Raw genomic sequence first — 20,136 nt, forward strand, 5'->3', positions numbered from 1 at the left:
TGGGTACATTGGGGGTAGGGTACTTTGGTGTAATAAAATGATTTCAGTTTTTGTTTTCCCAAAAGGAGCAGGGAGTATGTAAAACACAGGCAAATGCACTTGACAACCAAGCACTCTATTTTGAAATTTAAATAAAGCTTAGCTTTTCTTCTGGCCTAGAGGGAAGCTTCATTAAAATCAATTAGTAAAAACCTCCAGAGAATAAGGATTTTTTAAAAAAGAGGTTTAAAAAGTAAGGTGCACACAATTACCTTTTCTGGTTCCCCTGTGAATGTCAGTGTCATACCTAGACGGGTGGCCAAATGCAAACAAATGTTCCCGCGAGGCACCTGGGAAACTTCCAGAGTCCTAACGCTGCGTATATGTGTAATTAACATGTAATATATATCTATATTTTATATATCATACACATAACCAAGGAGGCTCCAAACAAATTACATGGACTCCTAACTGTGAAGGGCAGGCAGAGTGAGATAAAGTTGGTGGCAGGCGCTCCCAGGTGAGGCCTCGGTTGGGGGAGCGGAGGTTGGGGCCGCACAGCTGTTGCCGCGCGCCCTGGTCCCTCCTCCCAGCTGCGGTGGCCTCACCCCACCCCCTCCCCTCGCCGCTCCCGACGCCGCCGCCACCGCCGCCTCCCGGTTTGTGCTCGCTCTCCTTCCATCTCTCTCGCCCCCTCTCCCTCCGTCCCGTCCTCTCGGCTCCCCTCACCCCGCCTCTCTCCCCCTCCCCCAGCCCCTCCTCTCTTCACCCCACCCTGCCTCCCTCCCTCCCTCTGCCCGCTCGCCCAGCGCTCGCAGAGCCGACACCAGGGGGGCTCTCGATGTAGCACCATGACAGGCATCGCCGCCGCCTCCTTCTTCTCCAATACCTGCCGATTTGGGGGCTGCGGACTCCACTTCCCCACCCTGGCCGACCTCATCGAGCACATCGAGGACAACCACATCGGTAAATGGTCTGGGGGTGGGCGGGGGTGCCCGGCGCTGGGAAACTCCTGCCCAGGCGAGAAGCCCCGGAATGGTCGTGGGAGGGAGGGAGGCAGCGGCGGGGCGGGGAGGGTGTGTGCGAGCCCGGGGGGTAGGGGTGGCGGGATGCGGAGCCGCGAGGTGCCCGGAGGGGGCGGGGAGCGGGGCGTGTGTGGGGGAGGGGGAGGGCGCCCCGAGGTGCCGGGCTGGGGGATTCCGAGAGGCGTGCGCGCCGCCTGCGAAGTGGTGGGAGTGGGGGGTGCGCCGGGGCGGGGGCGCCGCCAGAGGGCGGGAGGAGGGACCGGCGGCGGGGAGATGCGGCGGCTGGGCCGGGCGCCGGGGAGGGGGGAGCGCTGGGCGGAGGGCGCGGCGGGCCCGGGCGCCGGACGCTGGGCAGGGGGCGCGGAGTTAGTTGGCCCTGGTGGTCCGAGCGGCCCGAGGCGCCGGGGGGCGGCGAGGGGCGGGCACTGCACGCCGCCTGCCGCTTCCGCCCCGGCTTGAGCTGTCAGGGCTCCGCGGCGGCTGCAGCCGCTGGGAGGTGGGGAGGGGGGGCGGGGGTGGCTCCACCGCGGCAGCCATTCCGCTTCCTCCTCCCGCCGCCGCCGCCACTGCGTCCTGTCAGCGCCGGTTGCTAGGTGTGGTGCGTCGGGAGGGGGCCAGCGCCGGCGGCCGCGGGCGGAGGATGGGGCGCTCGCCCTCTTGCCCAGCGGCCGCAGAGCTGGCCGAGGCGGGCCGTGGACGCGGGACCCGGGGCCCTTGGCCCGGGCTCCCTGCCCCGGCCTGGCGCGGACGCCGAGGAGCTGCGGGCTGAGGTTCCGGGTTCGCCCGCGGGCCGCGCCCAGAGTCCCGGGGCCGAGCTGCTCAGAAGGCCCCCGCGGCCGCCTCCGTCGGAGAGATGGCCCTCCGGGCCCACGACCCGGCAATTAAATGCTCCCTGGCTCTGCGAGGTGCCTTTCGAATGGTGCTAGGCCGGAGGTGCGCTGGCTGTGCCCTGGGATCCGCGGCGGCGGCCTGCGGGGCACCCCGGCAGCCAAGGACGCGGAGGAGGGGACACCCTTCGGGGCGGGTGGTTTCCCTTCACGCCCAGTACACCGGACTCTTTCAACAAGTCCTTTAATTCGCAGAAGTCCTTGCATATGTTTACACACGCTTGTTCGAAGCCCCTGGGAAGGGAGATGGGTCAGCTCACCTGTCCCAGGCGATCCAGCCGCTTGGGGAAGGTGAGGCAGACTCCCGCAAATTGCCCTATGTGGGCTGAAAAGCGAAGGGACCGCGAGATGCCCCAGTGGGCTCTCTAATCTTGAGAACCAATAAATTGCCCCAGAAAGTCGTATCTAAGTGAATGGATCCAGTCGTGTGGATGCAGCTCACATTTCAACAAAGTTGAGAGAATAAATCACGACTGCTGTATATTTATGCACGAATAAAATGAGGCAGAGTCTTAAGTTCCTTTTCCTAATATCCTGCTTTCTCTTTGTGCACAGTGGATGCTTGATAAGCGTTGAATGCTAGTTTAAAATGGGGTTTGATGACCCAGCCGGAAAGGGAGATAATATGAAAATGTCTGCGAAATGTCTAAATGTCTTTCAAAAGATGATCCTCCTGAGTAATTTGCTAGGTTTTGGAACAGTAAAGTTTTAGAACATCCATGGGACAGCTTCTTCCGTCTCTTCTGATAAAGGTATGACAGAAGATAGGTGAGCTTTGGTGGAGGAGCTTAATGGAGTAACAAGTTTGCTGATTCGTATCATGATTGAATAGTCATAAGTGAAAATGCTTGAAGGGATAAATCAGATTTTCATGATGGCTAGTTTAGAATAATGCTAAAACTCCAGTAATGCCAAGTCAGTACAAATTTGGTTAGTACAGGTTCCTCCCGTTACTTCCCATCAGCCAATAATAAGTAGAAAGTAATAAATATTTCCTGAGCTAGGAAAGGCCGTCACTGCATAACATATTCCACTCATTCTCCCTAACAGTTATTTCAGGATAAACTATAATTTATGTAAGATGAGTAATAATTTTGCCCCATTGCGTGTCTACCTGGGCTAGCTGGTTAAAAGAAAATCTAATTTACATTCACATTTATTAAAATGTGCTAAATACAGTTACCCTTCTTGAGAATTTAAATCTTAGATGACTTAATAATCAACTGTTGGTGAATCACGAGTTTTTTTAATGTTTTCAGAAATCATCTTTAGTATTGTTTGAACATGTTAAGCATTAAAAAATTAAGTTTTTGGCAATAACTATGGCTTAGGTGTATTGTAGGTATACTGTATGGCAGGGCTAAATTACTGTACTTTGGTGTAAAACAGTTTGAAACTGTCAAACTTGAAGGTATTAAAATGAGCAAACATCAACAGAAGAGTGGCTAAACAAACTGTGGTATATACATACGATGGAATACTATGCAGCTTTAAGACAGGATAAACTTATGAAGCATGTAATAACATGGATGGACCTAGAGAACATTATGCTGAGTGAGTCTAGCCAAAAACTAAAGGACAAATACTGTATGGTCCCACTGATGTGAACAGACATTCGAGAATAAATTTGGAATATGTCCTTGATAACAGAGTCCAGCAGGAGGTAGAAACAGGGTAAGATAATGGCCAATTGGAGTTGAAGGGATACAGACGGTGTAACAGGACTAGATACAAAAACTCAAAAATGGACAGCACAATAATACCTAATTGTAAAGTAATCATGTTAAAACACTGAATGAAGCTGCATCTGAGCTATAGGTTTTTGTTTTGTTTTGTTTTGTTTTGTTTTGATTTTACTATTATTACTTTTATTTTTTTCTCTATATTAACATTCTATATCTTTTTCGGTTATGTTGCTAGTTCTTCTAAACCAATGCAAATGTACTAAGAAATGATGATCATGCATCTATGTGAGGATGCTAAGAATTACTGATTGCATATGTAGAATGGTATGATTTCTAAATGTTGGGTTGATTTCTTTTTTTCCGTTAAGTAAAAAAAAAAAAAAAAAAAAGAGAAGGGGTAATTGGAGCTGAAGGGATACAGACTGTACAACGGGACTGGATATAAAAACTCAGAAATGGACAGCACAATACTACCCAATTGTAATGCAATTATGTTAAAACACTGAATGAAGCTGCATGTTGAGGTATAGGTTTTTTGTTTTTGTTTTTTTTTTTTTCTTTCTATTATTGTTTTAATTCTTATTCTGTTGTCTTTTTATTTCTTTTTCTAAATCGATGCAAATGTACTAAGGAATGATGAATATGCAACTATGTGATGTTATTAAGAATTACTGATTGTACATGTAGATTGGAATGATTTCTAATTGTTTTGTTAATTCTTTTTTTAATTAATAAAAAAAAAAGAAATTGGAACAGACAATAAAATAAATCAAAAGTAAAAAAAAAAAAAAAAAAAAATGAGCAAACACTTGATGGAATTCCCAGGGTAAACTGGCTGACTTCTTAAACTATTGTAAACCTATGCCGAGGCGAGGCGTCTTACCTTCAAAGGCAGTCCCATAGTCAGCAAGAAATAAGAATTAATCCTGAGAAAATTAAAAACAACCTAGTTTCATTTAGTAGTTTCATATAAATATACTTTTAATGCAGAGAGTTGAGTGAAAATTTAATATGAGCCGAAGCATTTAGTGAAAGTTCTATACATGTGTTGTCATGGGTATTTCTTGTTTGTGGTTCAGTCTGTAATTTTTGGAGACAGATTGTTGTTTTTAGTGAATGACATACTGATTGGGGGTCCTTGTTAGCTAGGGGCCACATTAAAAAGATGCATGAAGAGACTATTAAGAGATGGCTATTATTTTGCCTTTAATTTATTCAAGGATCTTGTTATTTAGCAATCATAAGAGTATTAGAGATATACTTTGGTGATAGTTCCATTTTGAGGACCTTTTTGGGCTATTACCAGTTAATAACTGGCCAAAATCTTTAAGCAGTAGTGAAGTAAAGGTTTATGGGAATGTGATATGTTTCTTGCTTGACAGATTTTTCAAAGCTTTTAGTTTTCGAGGCCTGTAGTTTTCACTATGACTATTGTTCCGTTAACTGCATTAAAGTTAGAGTAGCCATCTTGGTTATCTTGTACATGTACACTTAGCTCTTGTTTTAAATTATTTTTCTGTTACTAAATGGAGTGAAGATTTGGGACTTCGGAGTCAAAGAAGGAGAAATTTTCACCATCCTCTATTTTAGTGTGTTCTTTCCCCCTGGAAGAGTGCTATGCCTGTTTGCCTGTTGTTTTCCTTGTATTTCAGTGCTGGCGCATCTGTTTGAATCTGAGTATTCAACTACACCCTCCCCACATTTAAATTGCCTGGAAATCCCACACTGTGAAGTACCTCTCCATCAGTTCGCAATCAGTTATTTGTAGCCCTGGCTTTTTCCTGGAGATGAGAAAAACTGATCAGGATTTGCTTGCTTCCTATGGTGAATAGATATTTGAGGTTATAGGAACACTCTTGTCATGCACATCCTAGATTAAAGCAGTAGCTAGGAATCATAGAAACACCAAGGGCACTAAATTTAGCACTGCAGGTCATGTCACAGACTTCATGAAATGCCGGCTATGTCCCCACATCCCAGTGCTATGAAATCGTTTGACTTTTGGTCTCAGAAAGACAACTTATTTAATCATTTTTATCTAGTTTGATTATTTGGCACATTTGTAAAAGCACCTCTGCATGTTAAATTTACTTATTTAAGAGTATATATCGAGCACCTGGTTTTTGGCAAATCAGGTTTTGATTTGCCTTATCACTTATATTGAGTGATAGGCACTAGGCATTTATTGGCGAATAAAACAGACAAAGATTCCAGCTTTGGGGAAGCTTATATTCTAGTGGAGGTAGCTAGACAGTAACCAATAAGCATAAGAAGTATATGATATAGTATATTGGAGGGTGGTTAGTACTATGGAAAAGAATAGAGCAGGGTAAGATGGTTGAGAGGAGGGGATGTTGGAAGTTTAAATAGGTTGGTCAGGATAGTCCTCATTGAGAAGCTAATATATGAACCGAACCTTGATGAAGTGAAGAAGCTAGTCATGAGGTCATGTGGGGAGCTAGCACATGCCAGGCAGAGGGACCAGACAGTATAAAGGCCCCCAAACAAGACCTTGCCACTTGGTTTGAAATATAGGCCATGTTGCTCTCCAGAAATTGGACCCAATTCTGCTGTTCTCCTCCATTCTTGTGATAGTGCTGAACTGGGAGGTCCTTATAGAACTTTCCCCAGATTTGAGGAGCCTCAGCTCTGCTATTGTTGACTCAGATTTTCCACAAGGGACCCTGCTGAGGGATGGAAACTTATCCACTGCTAGTGGCTTGCGGAATCTAAAATTTAGTGGTTCTTGACCCCGGTTGTCAGCAGGTTCTTGTTACTCCCCACTTGTTAGTTTCATCATCTCCAAATCCCAGGTAGTAAATCCATGCTGCTTTATTTCGTAAGGCAGTTTTATAAACCATCTAATTAATAAAGTTGTAGGTTTCTGGAGAGAAAAATAAGGTAGTTGCTACCAATCATATTTACTCTTTAGACTTTGACTCCAATGATGATTTAGTAAATATCTGCTTTTCCTCCCAATTCATTTAGCATTTTTAGTATCTTCTCAGAGAGGCATCATAATATACTAAATAAATAGGTTATACAATATATAGTAGGTCTTTATTTCTATTGTACAGATCAGCAGTCAGGCACAGAGAGGTTAAGTAACTTCTCTCAGTTTCCGTGACTGGTAAGTGCAAGCTGGGATTTGAATTCCAGACAGGAATACAGAGTTTGGTCTGTGCCTAAAGTACCAAATAGGGGAAGAAATACGTAGTATCCTGCCCCCACATTTGGTCTGTGTATCTCATTTGGAAAGTAACTCTGAACTCTTGAGATAAAAGTCATCTGAGTGGCAGCCTAGTCGACCCAGCTTGCTTGGGTTTGAACATACCCCTGTCACTTGCCAGCTGTGTGACCATGGGCAAATTAGTTAACCACACTGTGCACCAGTTTCCTCTCCTGTATAATGAGGATAATAGCAACATCTGCCTCACTGAGTGGTTAATGAGAATTAAGTAAGCTGATGTTTGCTTTTCTCTACGATATTAAATTATCTATGTCATACAGTTTCTTGCCATTTTATGCATTAACTAAATAAGTATGTTTGTAATCTTACTATGAAAGTCCTCATTAGAGATAAACATAATATGGCTCGTATCCACTTATTTGTGCTGGGTAGGGCATTTTACAACCGTGTAAAATTATTAGGCCCTTCCTGGGACATTTTGAGAATAAGAGACAGAAGACCCCTTAAAAGCATAGCATTTTGGGGTTGCAGCCTCTAACCACTTTTTCTTCTGTGTGGCCAGAGACGCTTTAAATGCTGGCAGAGACTCTTGCCACTGTGGACTGGGAAAATGATGTCAAGGCCAGAGGTTTCCAACATGGACCTTCTTTGCCACTTCTATTTATTTGAAAAAACCCAGGACTTAAAAAAAAGCCACTGTGCCTTGGGTCTCTTAGCACCTTCCACTGAGGGTATTTCCTGTGGGCAGAAGGAATGACTGAATGAATGAATGAAAGGCTTGTCACTGCTAGCCCTTCTCTCTGCCTGCACACAGTGGCTTGGCGGCAAGATACTTCCTTCCACGGTTCATGAGAAGGTCCCAGGAACAGAGCCAGAGGAATTTTAAACACACATATATATATACGTATCTGCACACACATATACTACGCACACACACACACCACACCCCATACATACGTACACAGATAGGAGAACCCTAAATCTAAAATTTCACGGCACTCTGAAACATTGTCTTCAGTAGTTTTTTTCTGCCCGTTTCTCACTTGTAAACAGTCAGATCACTCTTTCTAAAATATTGGTGGTGAAGTCCCTCTCTCATAAGTTTCACAAGCTTCTGATTGTACACATTTTCTGATGCATGACTGAAATGCACATGCAGGAAAACTCTGCCTGCAACTGACTGGGTTGGAAAGTGGTTTCCTTAAGAACATGAATATTTTGGAGACATCTCCCACCTTGATAGTTATAGAAATGCAAACTGACAGCTGTTTTCAGAAAATCCATTGATGACAGGGAGGAAGCCTTAAGGCTGAAGCAGTCTGGTGACACTTGATGCAAGGGGCTTTCCTAGGACTGTTTTGAAGCCAAACGCCTAGCATTATAGAGGGAGGGCTGAGAGATGTAGGAAAATGCTTCCGAATCCCTTTAAAAATCCTCCTTTTTAAAATTTTTATTTTTAACTTTTGCCTCCATGACAAGACCTACACCTCACATTTCCTTACATTTCTCTTCCACTGCATCCTTAACAACTGCCCTTAGATCTTAGCAGTGCAAATATGTCCCGGGCACTTGCTGGATTGCATATGTACCTAATTGTTTCATGAGGAGGGTAATGAATTTATTCCATATTGACTTGGCTAAAGTGTCAGGTAGTAAATGTTGCTTCAGAATCTAAATATCAGAAACAACAAATGTCATAAATTTATTATATGTTTGTTTAAAAAATACCTTTCATTTAATATGTTATGTCAGTTTAAAGGAGACTTAGAATGCCAGTCATCTTATAGTTGTGCTCCCCATGCAATAAAAAACTGGAATGTTGAGGTAGTTTTCACTAATTTTTTTAAAGCCCAGCCACAAACAGGGACCAAATTAATGGTTATTCTTCTTATAGATGAAATCTTCCCAATGACTTTTTCTCCACTTTGGCAGGAATCAAAGTGACTCTTCTTGGGTCACTAACTACAACTCTGTGCCAGCACTATTGAACATTGATAGTACTCTCATGGCCAAGTGTTCCCTGCCTGGCTCAGCCGCTGGCTTCCCAAAGGAAGCATGTTCGCTGTTGGCCAGACCATACAGTGGCTTTCATCCTGAGATAGACCTCCTTGAAGGGACAAGTCTTGATACCATGTTATCGACACTGTGAACTTACTGTTTCTTTAGTTTTATAAGCATATACACATATATGTATATGTGTGTATGCAAGCATGCATGCATGTTTTGTGTATATAGGTAGTTGATTTTGGTCATTCATGGTAATTGTGTTCTATAAAGTTGCTGCAAGCACTGAAATAATAGTGAATATTGAAATACAGGGTTAGGTTTCTGTGAGCCTCTGGAGTCTGTGCAACTTTATCTGTTTCTGTTTAAAGACTTTATTTAATATATAGTTGATTCATTAACATTGAACACAGCGGTCAACAGCACCATAACTCATACCTAAATGAAGCTTATCTAACATACATATTTTCACCATAAGGCACATCACAGGCCTCTTGTGCTTAGACATACTAAAGAGCACTTCAGCACTATGCTTGGGGCCATTTTAACAGGGAAATCACCAAGAAAAAGCACAGAAATGCAAAACGCTTGACAGTAAGTATACCACAATAGTTGTAGTATGGGAGTTGAAAAAGAAGGCAGAGTATCACCGTATTTGATTTCAACTGAAAACATGCAAGTTGGGCAACTCAATTTTTTTGTCACTCCTGTGCATATTTGTGAATGACTGTGAAAGTATAGTGAGTATTGATTTGGGAGTTACAAATAAATTTTAGCAATAGGTGAATTTGCAAATATGGAATCCATGGATAATGAAGATCAACTATATCTATGTTTATATATGTATATGTGTCTGTGGTAGTTAGATTCAGTTGTCAACTTGGCCAGGTGAAGGCACCTAGTTCTTTTGCTGTGGATATGAGCCAATGGTATGTGAACCTCATCTGTTGCTGATTACATCTGCAGTTGGCTAGGAGGTGTGACTGCTGCAATGAATGATGTTTGACTTGCACAACGTAGCACAGCCCAAGCAGCTCAACATACCTCATCACAGCATTCGCAGCTCAGCCCAAGCCTTTGGACATGCAGAAAGGAATCACCCCGGGAAAGGTTGTTGGAACCCAGAGGCCTGGAGAGAAGGCCAGCAGAGACCACTCTGTGCCTTCCCATGTAAGAAAGAACCTCAGATGAAAGTTAGCTGCCTTTCCTCTGAAGAACTAATGAAATAAATCCCCTTTTCTTAAGAGCCAGTCCATGTCTGGTGTGATGCATATTGGCAGTTAGCAAACTAGAACAGATTTGGTACCAGAGAGTGGGGTGCTGTTGTGGTTTGCAAATACCAGATATGTTGGAATGGTTTTTTGAATGGTAAAGGGGAAGATTTTGAAGAAACTGTGAAGAGAATGATGGAGAAATCCTGGAGGGCTTGAAGAAACTGTTGGTGTGAACGGAACCACTGCCAATCTTGACAAAGGAGCACACAAAAGGGAAAAATTGGAGTTTGCAGAGTGAGAACCATGGAAGCTCGGGTTTAAAGCCAAGAAACCTCGGCCAGGAGAGTGGACCTACCCATATACATGGAGAGGGTAAATTTACCCTGAAGGGCGAGGAGGAGTCTCCAGCCTCATAGTGGTGGAAGAGTCGTGCAGCCTCAGGCCTTCGAGAAGGTACAGCACGCTCCTTGGGGGACAGGGGAGAGCCTGGCTGCCACCACATGGAGGGGTTGAGCGTGTGCCCCGGAAATGGCAGAGAGCCTAGGTATGGCCCTGATGATTGGAGAGGGTGGAGCCGAGAAAAAGGTGGTCTCCTCATTGTCTTCCGAGGTTGAATTGGAAAGAGGCAGGCCACTGCAGAGGCCCTCAGAAAGGGTGGGATTGCCACTTTCTAAAGCCGAAGGATGAATGACTTTCAGACTTTGAAATCCAATGGTGTTTGCCCTGCAGGTTTTATATTTGTGTTCCTTCTGATTTCTCCCTATGAATGTGAAAACCTGTATCTGTGAATACCTTCCTTTGCATATTGGCACCAGGCAGCTGGTTTTGAGATTCACAGAAGAGAATTTTTTTGCACCTTAATATTGTTTAAGATGATGCGTATAGTTGCCAAGTTGACAAGGGGTGGACATGTGGTAGTTAGATTCAGTTGTCAACTTCACCAGGTGAACGCAGCTAGTTCTGTTGCTGTGGACATGAGCCAATGGTACGTGAACCTCATCTGTTGTTGATTACATCTGCAGTCGGCTAGGAGGCATGCCTGCTTCAGTGAATGATGTTTGACTTAATTGGCTGGTGCTTAAATGAGAGAGCTCAACGTAGCACAGCCCAAGCAGCTCAGCATACCTCATCTCAGCACTCGCAGCTCAGCCCAGGCCTTTGGAGATGCAGAAGTAAGTCACCCCGGGGAAAGTTGTTGGAACCCAGAGGCCTGGAGAGAAGGCCAGCAGAGATCGTTCTGTGCCTTCCCATGTAAGAAAGAACCTCAGATGAAAGTTAGCTGCCTTTCCTCTGAAGAGCTAATGAAATAAATCCCTTTTTATTAAAAGCCAGTTCGTCTCTGGTGTGTTATATTCCGGCAGCTAGCAAACTAGAACACTGTCTATGTACACACATGCATATTTATATACATACATATATGCATATTTATATTATACATGTACACACACGGGCACACACACTTGGTCCAAATCTCATGAATGGTGTGGGCTACCACACGCATTTCTTTCTTTTCTTTTCTTTTTTCACCACATGCATTTTAGAGTTTTTTCTTATATACTATTCCTTAGGATACAGGTAGGTATAAGATATTCTGTTTCTAAGGAGTTTCATTGTGTTTGGTGAGACCAAACATGTGCAGACTGAGATAAATGATGAATAATTAATAGGGACCACAGATGCAGATTTATTGGGAAGGTAATGAAGTTCAAGCCTCAGGGCCCCTCACTTAACACAACACATTTTGTACCATTTTTCATGCATTGCTAGGGTCCTACCCAGCTCTTTCCAAGGCCCTAGAAGAGCCTTAACAGTGCCTTCACTGGACGGTTTGTTGTAAAATTTGCAAAAGTAGCATATGTTAACTGTGATCAGTTAACATTTTCATTTTCCACTCTGACTTTCCCTCTATAGCATACTTCCTTGAGTTTGCAAGCATTGACGTTGAGAGTATATTTGAAATATGGCTAAAGGGATGTTGAATTGGGGAGACATTTGGTTTGGGTTTAGTGGGATGTTGTTTTTATATGCTTCACAGTCATCTCTGTATAGAGTTAAGTTATTGCTAGCCATTTAGGAGGTTTCCCAGGAGCACGCCCACTGTGCCAGCTCACCTGGGCCCTTATACAAAGGTGCAGGGGCAGAAATAGTTTTACAGGAAGAATGTGCATTATGGCACTTACCAGTGGGTATATGCTTTGAAATGTACAGAGACAGAAGCTAGTCTGTGGAAAATTCTTTGATTTGTTGAATGTGTAAAATCGAAAGTGAGGGATTTCTTTCTTATGTATGTGTATTCAGTATGAAAGTTCTCTTCTATTAGGGATATTTTCAATAATGTAAATATACAATTATAAATGTACCATGCTTTTTTTTTTTGATGGGAATTCTGTGTTTAAGTTTCTTGCTGATTCATAAATGTCACTAACACCAAAAAATATTGACAACAAACTGGTTAATGAGTCTGTTCAATGCAAAGTATATTTAAGGTTAGTTAGCACACAAGGAAACTTGAACTGTCTTGAATTCTTAATGGTTAATATCGAAAACTGATAGGGGTATGTGTTTAAAAATTTGACAACAATCCTAGAAATTTATATGACATTACCAATAAGGAATTATGGGCTGAAAATAACTTTTCTGAATTATCAGTCATTAAAAATAAATTTTGATCATGCATTCGGAAAAAAGACTGATTTATATTTTTGCTCCATAGAAAATATATAAATCATTGTTATGAGGAGTGACCAAAAAGTGTATAGTGCCAAAGAAGTATTTATAACAATGTGTCAGGTAATTAATACACATACTGAATCTTTCTCTGGATTTTGTGATGTTTTGGTATTTTCAGCTTTTTAAATTTTGTTTTTTGTTGTGATTCTTCAATCTAAATAAATAATCATTTCTCTGGGCATTTTATATTTGTAATGTTGTGTTACTTTTTTTATAAAGAGGACCTCAAAGCTGTAGACCCCACAAACTTGGGTTCACTCTTCGATACCAGTTAAGGAACCATTACTATGTGTGGGAGATGTGCTAGTGAATTTTCTTATGGTATTTAACTCATCCTAACAGCAAACCTATGAATTAGGCATTACCTCCTTCCTAGAAGCACTGCTTTCAAATTTGAAATTAAATATGCTACCATATTGGTTAAGTGCCATTATTTAAGCAAATGTGAACCTGAATATTTGTTTATTTTAGTTCATAGCATAGAAATAATTTCCTCCAGGACCCAAAGCCCCTTTTACCTCAGTAAACATTATCATTATAATTGGTCCTTCCCTCCTTGTGTTGCCTGCCCTTGTCCCTGTGTGGGTGGGGCTGTGTCCCAGGCTTCGGACCTGTCTCCCTGAGACTCTGCTCATTCTTTGAGGGCAGGGTCTTGTCATCCTCCTGTCTGCTTTCTCAATCAGTGTTTTCAGAAATGAAATGAAAATAAAAATTAAAAAGTACTTTGGACTGTGAAAAGCACATCTTTGAAACTAATCTTCTCTGGAGGTGTGCACATATGGATATGAAAGGTAGATGTCTTTATGTACTTATATGTACATATTTATGGTGTACCCACAAATACCAGTCATGCACCAGTCATGCAGTAATCCCAGTTTTTATCAGAGAAGTTTGAAGAAGATGTTGGCTTCATCTTTTTTTTTCAACCTTTTTTTTTTGCACGGTCAGGCACCAGGAACCAAACTTTTAAAGCTTTTTTTTTAATCATATAATATGACATATATACAAAGCAAAGAAAGAAAAAGCAACAGTTTTCAAAGCACTCTTCAACAAGTAGTTACAGGACAGATCCCAGAGTTTGTCATGGGCTACCGTACCATCATCTCAGATTTTTCCTTCTAGCTGCTCCAGAACATAGGAGGCTAGAAAAGTAATATTTTTTTTTATCATCACAATCAACTTTTTTTTCTTTTTTGTGAAAAACAACATATATACAAAAAAAAATACATTTCAAAGCACAGCACAACAATTAGTTGTAGAACAAATTTCAGAGTTTGGTATGGGTTACAGTTCCACAATTTTACATTTGTACTTCTTACTGCTCTAAGATATGGAGACTAAAAGAAATATCAATTGAATGATTCAGCAATCATATTCATTTGTTAAACCCTACCTTCTCTGTATAACTCCACCATCACCTTTGATTTTCTTCCCACTCCTTAGGGATATTTAGGCAATGGCCATTCTAACTTTTTCATGTTGGAAGGGGCTGTCAATAATATGGAGTAGGGAGATGGAACTAGCTGATGTACTGGAGAGGCTGGCCCGTTAGGTTTCAAGACTTATCTGGTCCAGGGACCCATTTGGAGGTTGTAGGTTTCTGAAAAGTTACCTAATGCACTATGGTAACTTATATATTGCTCTAGGTGTTCTTGAGGGTTGAATGGAATGGTTTTGGTTGGGGGTTGGCAAGTTATGATAGATAGCAATATCTAACTAAAGCTTGCCTAAGAGTGACCTCCAGTACTCTGGAGCCTCTCAACTCTATTTGAACTCTCAGCCACTGATACTATATTAGTTAAACTTCTTTCCCCCCTTTTGCTTCAGATGGGATTGTTGATCCCACGGCGCCAGGGCTGGACTCATCCCTGGGAGTCATCTCCCACGCAACCAGGGAAACTTTCACCCCTGGATGTCGTGCCCCACATAGGTGGGAGGGCAGTGATTTCATTTGCAGAGTTGTGCTTAGAGAAAGTGAAGAGAATTTGCCATTTTTACCTTTTTTTGTGTTTTTTTTTTCTTGGGAGGGCAGTTAGGGGGTCATGGTCCGGGAATCAAATCCAGGTCTCCTGCATGAAAGGCAAGCATTCTACCACTGAACCACCTGCGTTGGCTTCTTTTTAAAGAGAATTGAAAAGGAAATTGGGGTGGGCCACGGTGGCTCAGCAGGCAGAGCTCTTGCCTGCCATGCCAGAGGACCCGGGTTCGATTCCTGGTGCCTGCCCATGTTAAAAATAAATAAAAAGGGAAATTGGTTTATTTATTTTCATGATTGGGAATAGAACTTTCTTAGTCCTGTTCCAAGCTGAGTACATTTTGAAGATTAGTTGAATCATTTTATGCCTTACCTACAATGCCTGGTTGCCTAAAACATTATAGGGTCTAAGCAATACTAGCGTAAATGTTTTTTTTGCTTCCTCCCATATCTTCTTTGCTAGGGGTGTTTGTATTAAGGGGCAATGTTTGAAGGGAGGGGGAAGCTTGGACTTGGAAACTAGACAGAACTGGATTTTGAATCCTGATATTTTAACAGTTTAAACTTGGACAGCTCTGACAGTCATTTTATTAGTATAAAATAGTAACAATAGCTACTATTTATTAAGCGCCTGTTTCTAACATGTCAGGCACTGGCTAGTTCTCTGTGCATTTGCATAACTCGAAGAGCACAGTATTAGTGCCATTTGTATAACCTGAAGTGCACAGTATTAGTGCCATTTAACGCAGGAGGAAACCAGGACACAGGCCAAATAACCGGCTCAAAGTACATAGCCAGTGTATTAGCTAGAGCTCTCTAGAGAAACAAAACCAGCAGGAAATATCTGTAGATATAAAATTTATAACAGTGTCTCATGTAACTGTGAGAATGTACAGTCCAGAAATCCATAAAGCAGGCTGATGACCCAGTGAAAGGTCTGGACAAATTCCACAGGAGAGGTTCACTGGCCAAAGCAGGAAGAGAAAGACTGTCTCCTGAATCTTCCTTATAAAGCTTCCAGTGATTAGATTAAATGTCACTCATTACAGAAGACACTCCCCTTGACTGATTACAAATGCAATCAGCTGTGGATGCATAGATGATTTAATTCTATGAAGTGTCCTCATAGTAACAGGCCAGCACTTGCCCAACCAGACAAATGGGCATCACCACCTGGCCAGGTTGACACATGAACCTGAATGTGACAGTCCACCCCTTGTTAACTTGGCAGCTATACATATCACCTTCAACCATACTTAATCTCTAAATAGAAAACAATAAAAGACACATTTTTTTTCCCTCACCTAACAATACTCAGCTGTCCAGTGAGCTGTACAACTGGAAATGCATTAAATCTCTGCAGAATAGGGTGCAAGTCCTTGGATAATATTCGTTCTTAAACTTGGTATGTTACAACTTAAATGCTATAACATTAACAAAAGAACATTACACTCCTCGTTTCTGCAACTGATCACGTGGTCATAGTTCATATTGATCACTGCCTTCTTCCACTACCCATTCCATGTTCCCTTTACCCTCAGCAAGCACTTCATCTGGCCGTAGTTCTTTGCCTGGTGGGGTGATCCTGACTGTCATTCCTGAAGTTTCAGAGCCATTGGTAGTCATACCTGGTTTGGGTTGTTGCACTTTTCCATTAATTTTAATCACAGGGCATGATACTACTAAAAGACACCCTAGGGGATCTCCTGTATTCCAGGAAAACTCTTCTTTACTTCCATTTCCATTGTGTAGTTGGAGTCCTATTTCCCCCAATAGTCAGGATTAGTCACCCCAGCCAGTAAAGTAATCCCCCTTCTTGGTTTGTTGATCCAGGGGCATGAGTAGCCCAAAGTGACCAAGTGGCAGCCTTAGATTCCAGTTGAATGGAATCATTGTTGTTTCTCCTGGTAGAAGCACTCCTTCTTCTGAAACTAAAACTTGTAGACGAGCAGAGCTCAAGGCTGCAGGCACAGGAAGCAAAAAATTTCCTAGTGATTCGCTAGGGGTAATAGTGAGTGGTGCCACTCCCATTTTCACCCCTTGGTTCCTGTACCCATGGATCCTGGCTGTGGGAGAAACAGCACCATACAATGGATGTTGATTCAGAGCATACACAACTTCCTTGAGAACATTACCCCAGCCCCTGCAAGGTATTGCCACCTAGTTGGCACTGTAATTGAGTTTTCAAAAGGCTATTCCACCGTTCTATTAATCCAGCTGCTTCTGAATGATGGGGAACATGGTAAGACCAGAGAATTCCATGGGCATGTGCCCATTCCCACACTTCATTTACTGTGAAGTGTGTTCCCTGATCAGAAGCAATGCTGTGTGGAATACCATGATGATGGATAAGGCATTCTGTAAGTCCACAGATAGTAGTTTTGGCAGAAGCATTGCATACAGGGAAAGCAAACCCATATCCAGAATATGTGTCTGTTCCAGTTAGAATAAATAACTGCCCCTTCCATGAAGGGAGTGATCCAACGTAGTCAACCTGCCACCAGGTAGCCGGCTGGTCACCTCAGGGATTGGTGAAATATCAGGAGCTGAGTGTGGATCTCTGTTGCTGGCAGATTGGGCACTTAGCAGTGGCTGTAGCTAGGTCATCCTTGGTGAGTAGAAGTCTATGTTGCTGAGCCCATGCATAACCTCCATCCCTACCACCATGACCATTTTGTTCACAAGCCCGTTGGGCAATGACAGGAGTTGCTGGGGAAAGAGGCTGACTGATATCCTCAGAACGGGTCATCTTATCCACTTGATTATTAAAACCTTACTCTGCTGAAGTCACCCTCTGTTGTGCATTCACATGGGACGCAAATATCTTAATGTTTTTAACCCACTCAGAAAGGTCTTTCACATACCTCTTCCCCAGACCTACTTCTCACCAGTTTTCCAATTATGGTCTTTCCAAGTTCCTGACCATTCAGCCAAATCGTTAGCAACAGCCCATGAGTCAGTATATAAACGCACCTCTGGCTAGTTTTCCTTCCAAGTCAAATGAACAGTCAGGTGCACTGCTCGAAGTTCTGCCCTCTGGGAGGATTTCCCCTCACCACTGTCCTTTGGGGACATCCTGGAAAGGGGTTGTAGTACTACAGCTGCTCACTTTTTGGTGGTACCTGCATATTGTGTAGAACCATCTGTAAACCAGGCCCGAATTTTCTCTTCCTCAGTCAATTCACTGTAAGGAATTCCCTAAGAGGCCATAGCTCTGGTCTGGGAAAGAGAAGGTAATGTGGCAGGAGTGGAGACAATGGGCATTTGGGCCACTTCCTCATGTAACTTACTTGTGCCTTCAGGACCTGCTCTGGCCCTATCTCATATGTACCATTTCCATTTTATGATGGAGTGCTGCTGTGCATGCCCAACTTTATGGTTTGGTGCATCAGACAACACCCAGCTCATTATAGGCAACTCAGGTCTCATGGTAACTTGGTGGCCCATGGTTAAGCATTCAGTCTCTCCTAAGGCCCAATAGCAGGTCAAAAGCTGTTTCTCAAAAGAAGAATAGTTATCTGCAGCAGACGGTAAGGCTTTGTTCCAAAATCTTAACAATCTGAGTTGCCATTCTCTTATAGGGGCCTGCCAAAGACTCCAGACAGCATCTCTATTTGCTACTGACACTTCCAGCGCCATTGGTTCTGCTGGATCATATGGTCCAAGTAGCAGCTTGTACAGCAGCCTGGACCTGTCATAGAGCCTCCTCTTGTTCAGATCCCCACTCAAAATTAGCAGCTTTTCTGGTCACTCGATAAATGGTCCAGAATAGCACACCCAAATGAGGAATATGCTGTCACCAAAATCCAAAGAGACCAACTAGGCATTGTCCCTCTTGTTTGGTCATAGGTGATGCCATGTACAGCAAATTATCTTTCACCTTAGAAGGGATATCTTGACATGCCCCACACCACTGGACACCTAGAAATTTCACTGGAGGTAGAAGGCCCTGATGTTTTTTTGGATTTATCTCCCATCCTCTGACACACAAATGCCTTACCAATAAGTCTAGAGTAGTTGCTACTTCTTGCTCACTAGGTCCAGTCAATATGATATCTTCAATATAATGGACCTGTGATACCTTGTGGGAGGGAGAAACAATCAACTTCCCTGTAGACAAGATTATGACATAGGACTGGAGAGTGTATATACCCCTGAGGTAGGACAGTGAAAGTATATTGCTGACCTTGCCAGCTGAAACCAAATTGTTTCTGGTGGTCCTTACTAATAGCGGTTGAATAAAAAGCATTTGGCAGATCTATAGCTGCATACCAGGTACCAGGGGATGAATTGATTTGCTCAAGCAATGATACCACATCTGGAACAGCAGCTGCAATTGGAGTTAGCACCTGGCTGAGTTTACGATAATCCAGTGTCATCCTCTAAGACCCGTCTGTTTTCTGCACAGGCCAAATAGGAGAGTTGAATGGGGATGTGGTGGGAATCACCACCCCTGCACCCTTCAAGTCCCTAGGAGTGGCACTAATCTCTGTAATCCCTCCAGGGATCTGGTATTGCTTCTGATTTACTATTTTACTATGTAGGGACAGCTCCAGTGGCTTCCACTTAGCCTTTCCTACCATAATAGCCCTCACTCCACAAGTTACAGAGCCAATGTGGGGATTCTGCCAGTTGCTCAGTATGTCTGTTCCAATTATGCACTGTGGGACTGGGAAATAACTACAGAATGGGTCTGAGGGCCCACTGCACCCACTGTGAGACAGATCTGAGCTAAAAACTCCATCAATCACCTGACCTCCATAAGCGTAGACTCTGAATGGTGAACCAGAGTGACATTTTGGATCCCCTGGAATTAATGTCTCTTCTGAACTAGTATCTAATAGTCCCTGAAATATCTGATCATTTCCTTTACCCCAATGCATAGTTACCCTGGTAAAAGACCATCTGTCTCCTTGGTGAAGGCTTGGAGGAAGATTAACAGTATAAATTTGTGGCATTGTAACAGGGTCCTCCCTCAAAGGGACCTGGCCTCTCCCTCATTCAAAGGGCTCTGGGTCTGTAAATTGTCTCAAGTCTGGAAATTGATTAAGGGGCCATGACTCTGTATTTTTGTAATTCAAGTTAGACTTCTGTTCACTTGACCTAGAACTCTTCTACTTACACAGCTCAAACAAGAATTTAGTAGACTGCCCATCTATTGTATTTCTAGGTACCCCTTGATTTACTAGCCAACACCACAAGTCTCTGCAAGTCAGATTATTTTAACTCACGCTTTGAGTCTGCTGTCTATTATGATACCCACGTCCACCTTGTCTTTGGCAATTAAGTGCTGCCACCTGGCTTCTGCCAACTTGGGATCCTGTCATCCCCACTGTGTTTAAGGATTCCACCTCAGTGATGCCTGTTCCCACAGTAATATCTGACTTACAGAGAAGTGCAACTACAGAGCTCTTCAGGGATGATGGTGCCAGTCTCACAAATTTATT

At 43.1% G+C, this 20,136-nt stretch overlaps 1 protein-coding gene across 1 annotated transcript in view; it reads left to right on the top strand.

Annotated features, from left to right (window-relative positions):
• The first annotated feature begins 612 nt into the window (after window positions 1-612).
• JAZF1 (JAZF zinc finger 1) overlaps window positions 613-20,136 on the top strand; it is a 390,681-nt gene continuing 371,157 nt past the window's right edge. The window contains exon 1 of the mRNA XM_077120999.1: window positions 613-945. Within this exon, the coding sequence (XP_076977114.1) occupies window positions 831-945 (115 nt within the window). The 5' untranslated portion in view covers window positions 613-830. The remainder of the gene's footprint in view (window positions 946-20,136) is intronic.

The sequence above is a fragment of the Tamandua tetradactyla genome, chromosome 1 (assembly GCF_023851605.1).
Source record: "Tamandua tetradactyla isolate mTamTet1 chromosome 1, mTamTet1.pri, whole genome shotgun sequence".
Taxonomy (NCBI): domain Eukaryota; kingdom Metazoa; phylum Chordata; class Mammalia; order Pilosa; family Myrmecophagidae; genus Tamandua; species Tamandua tetradactyla.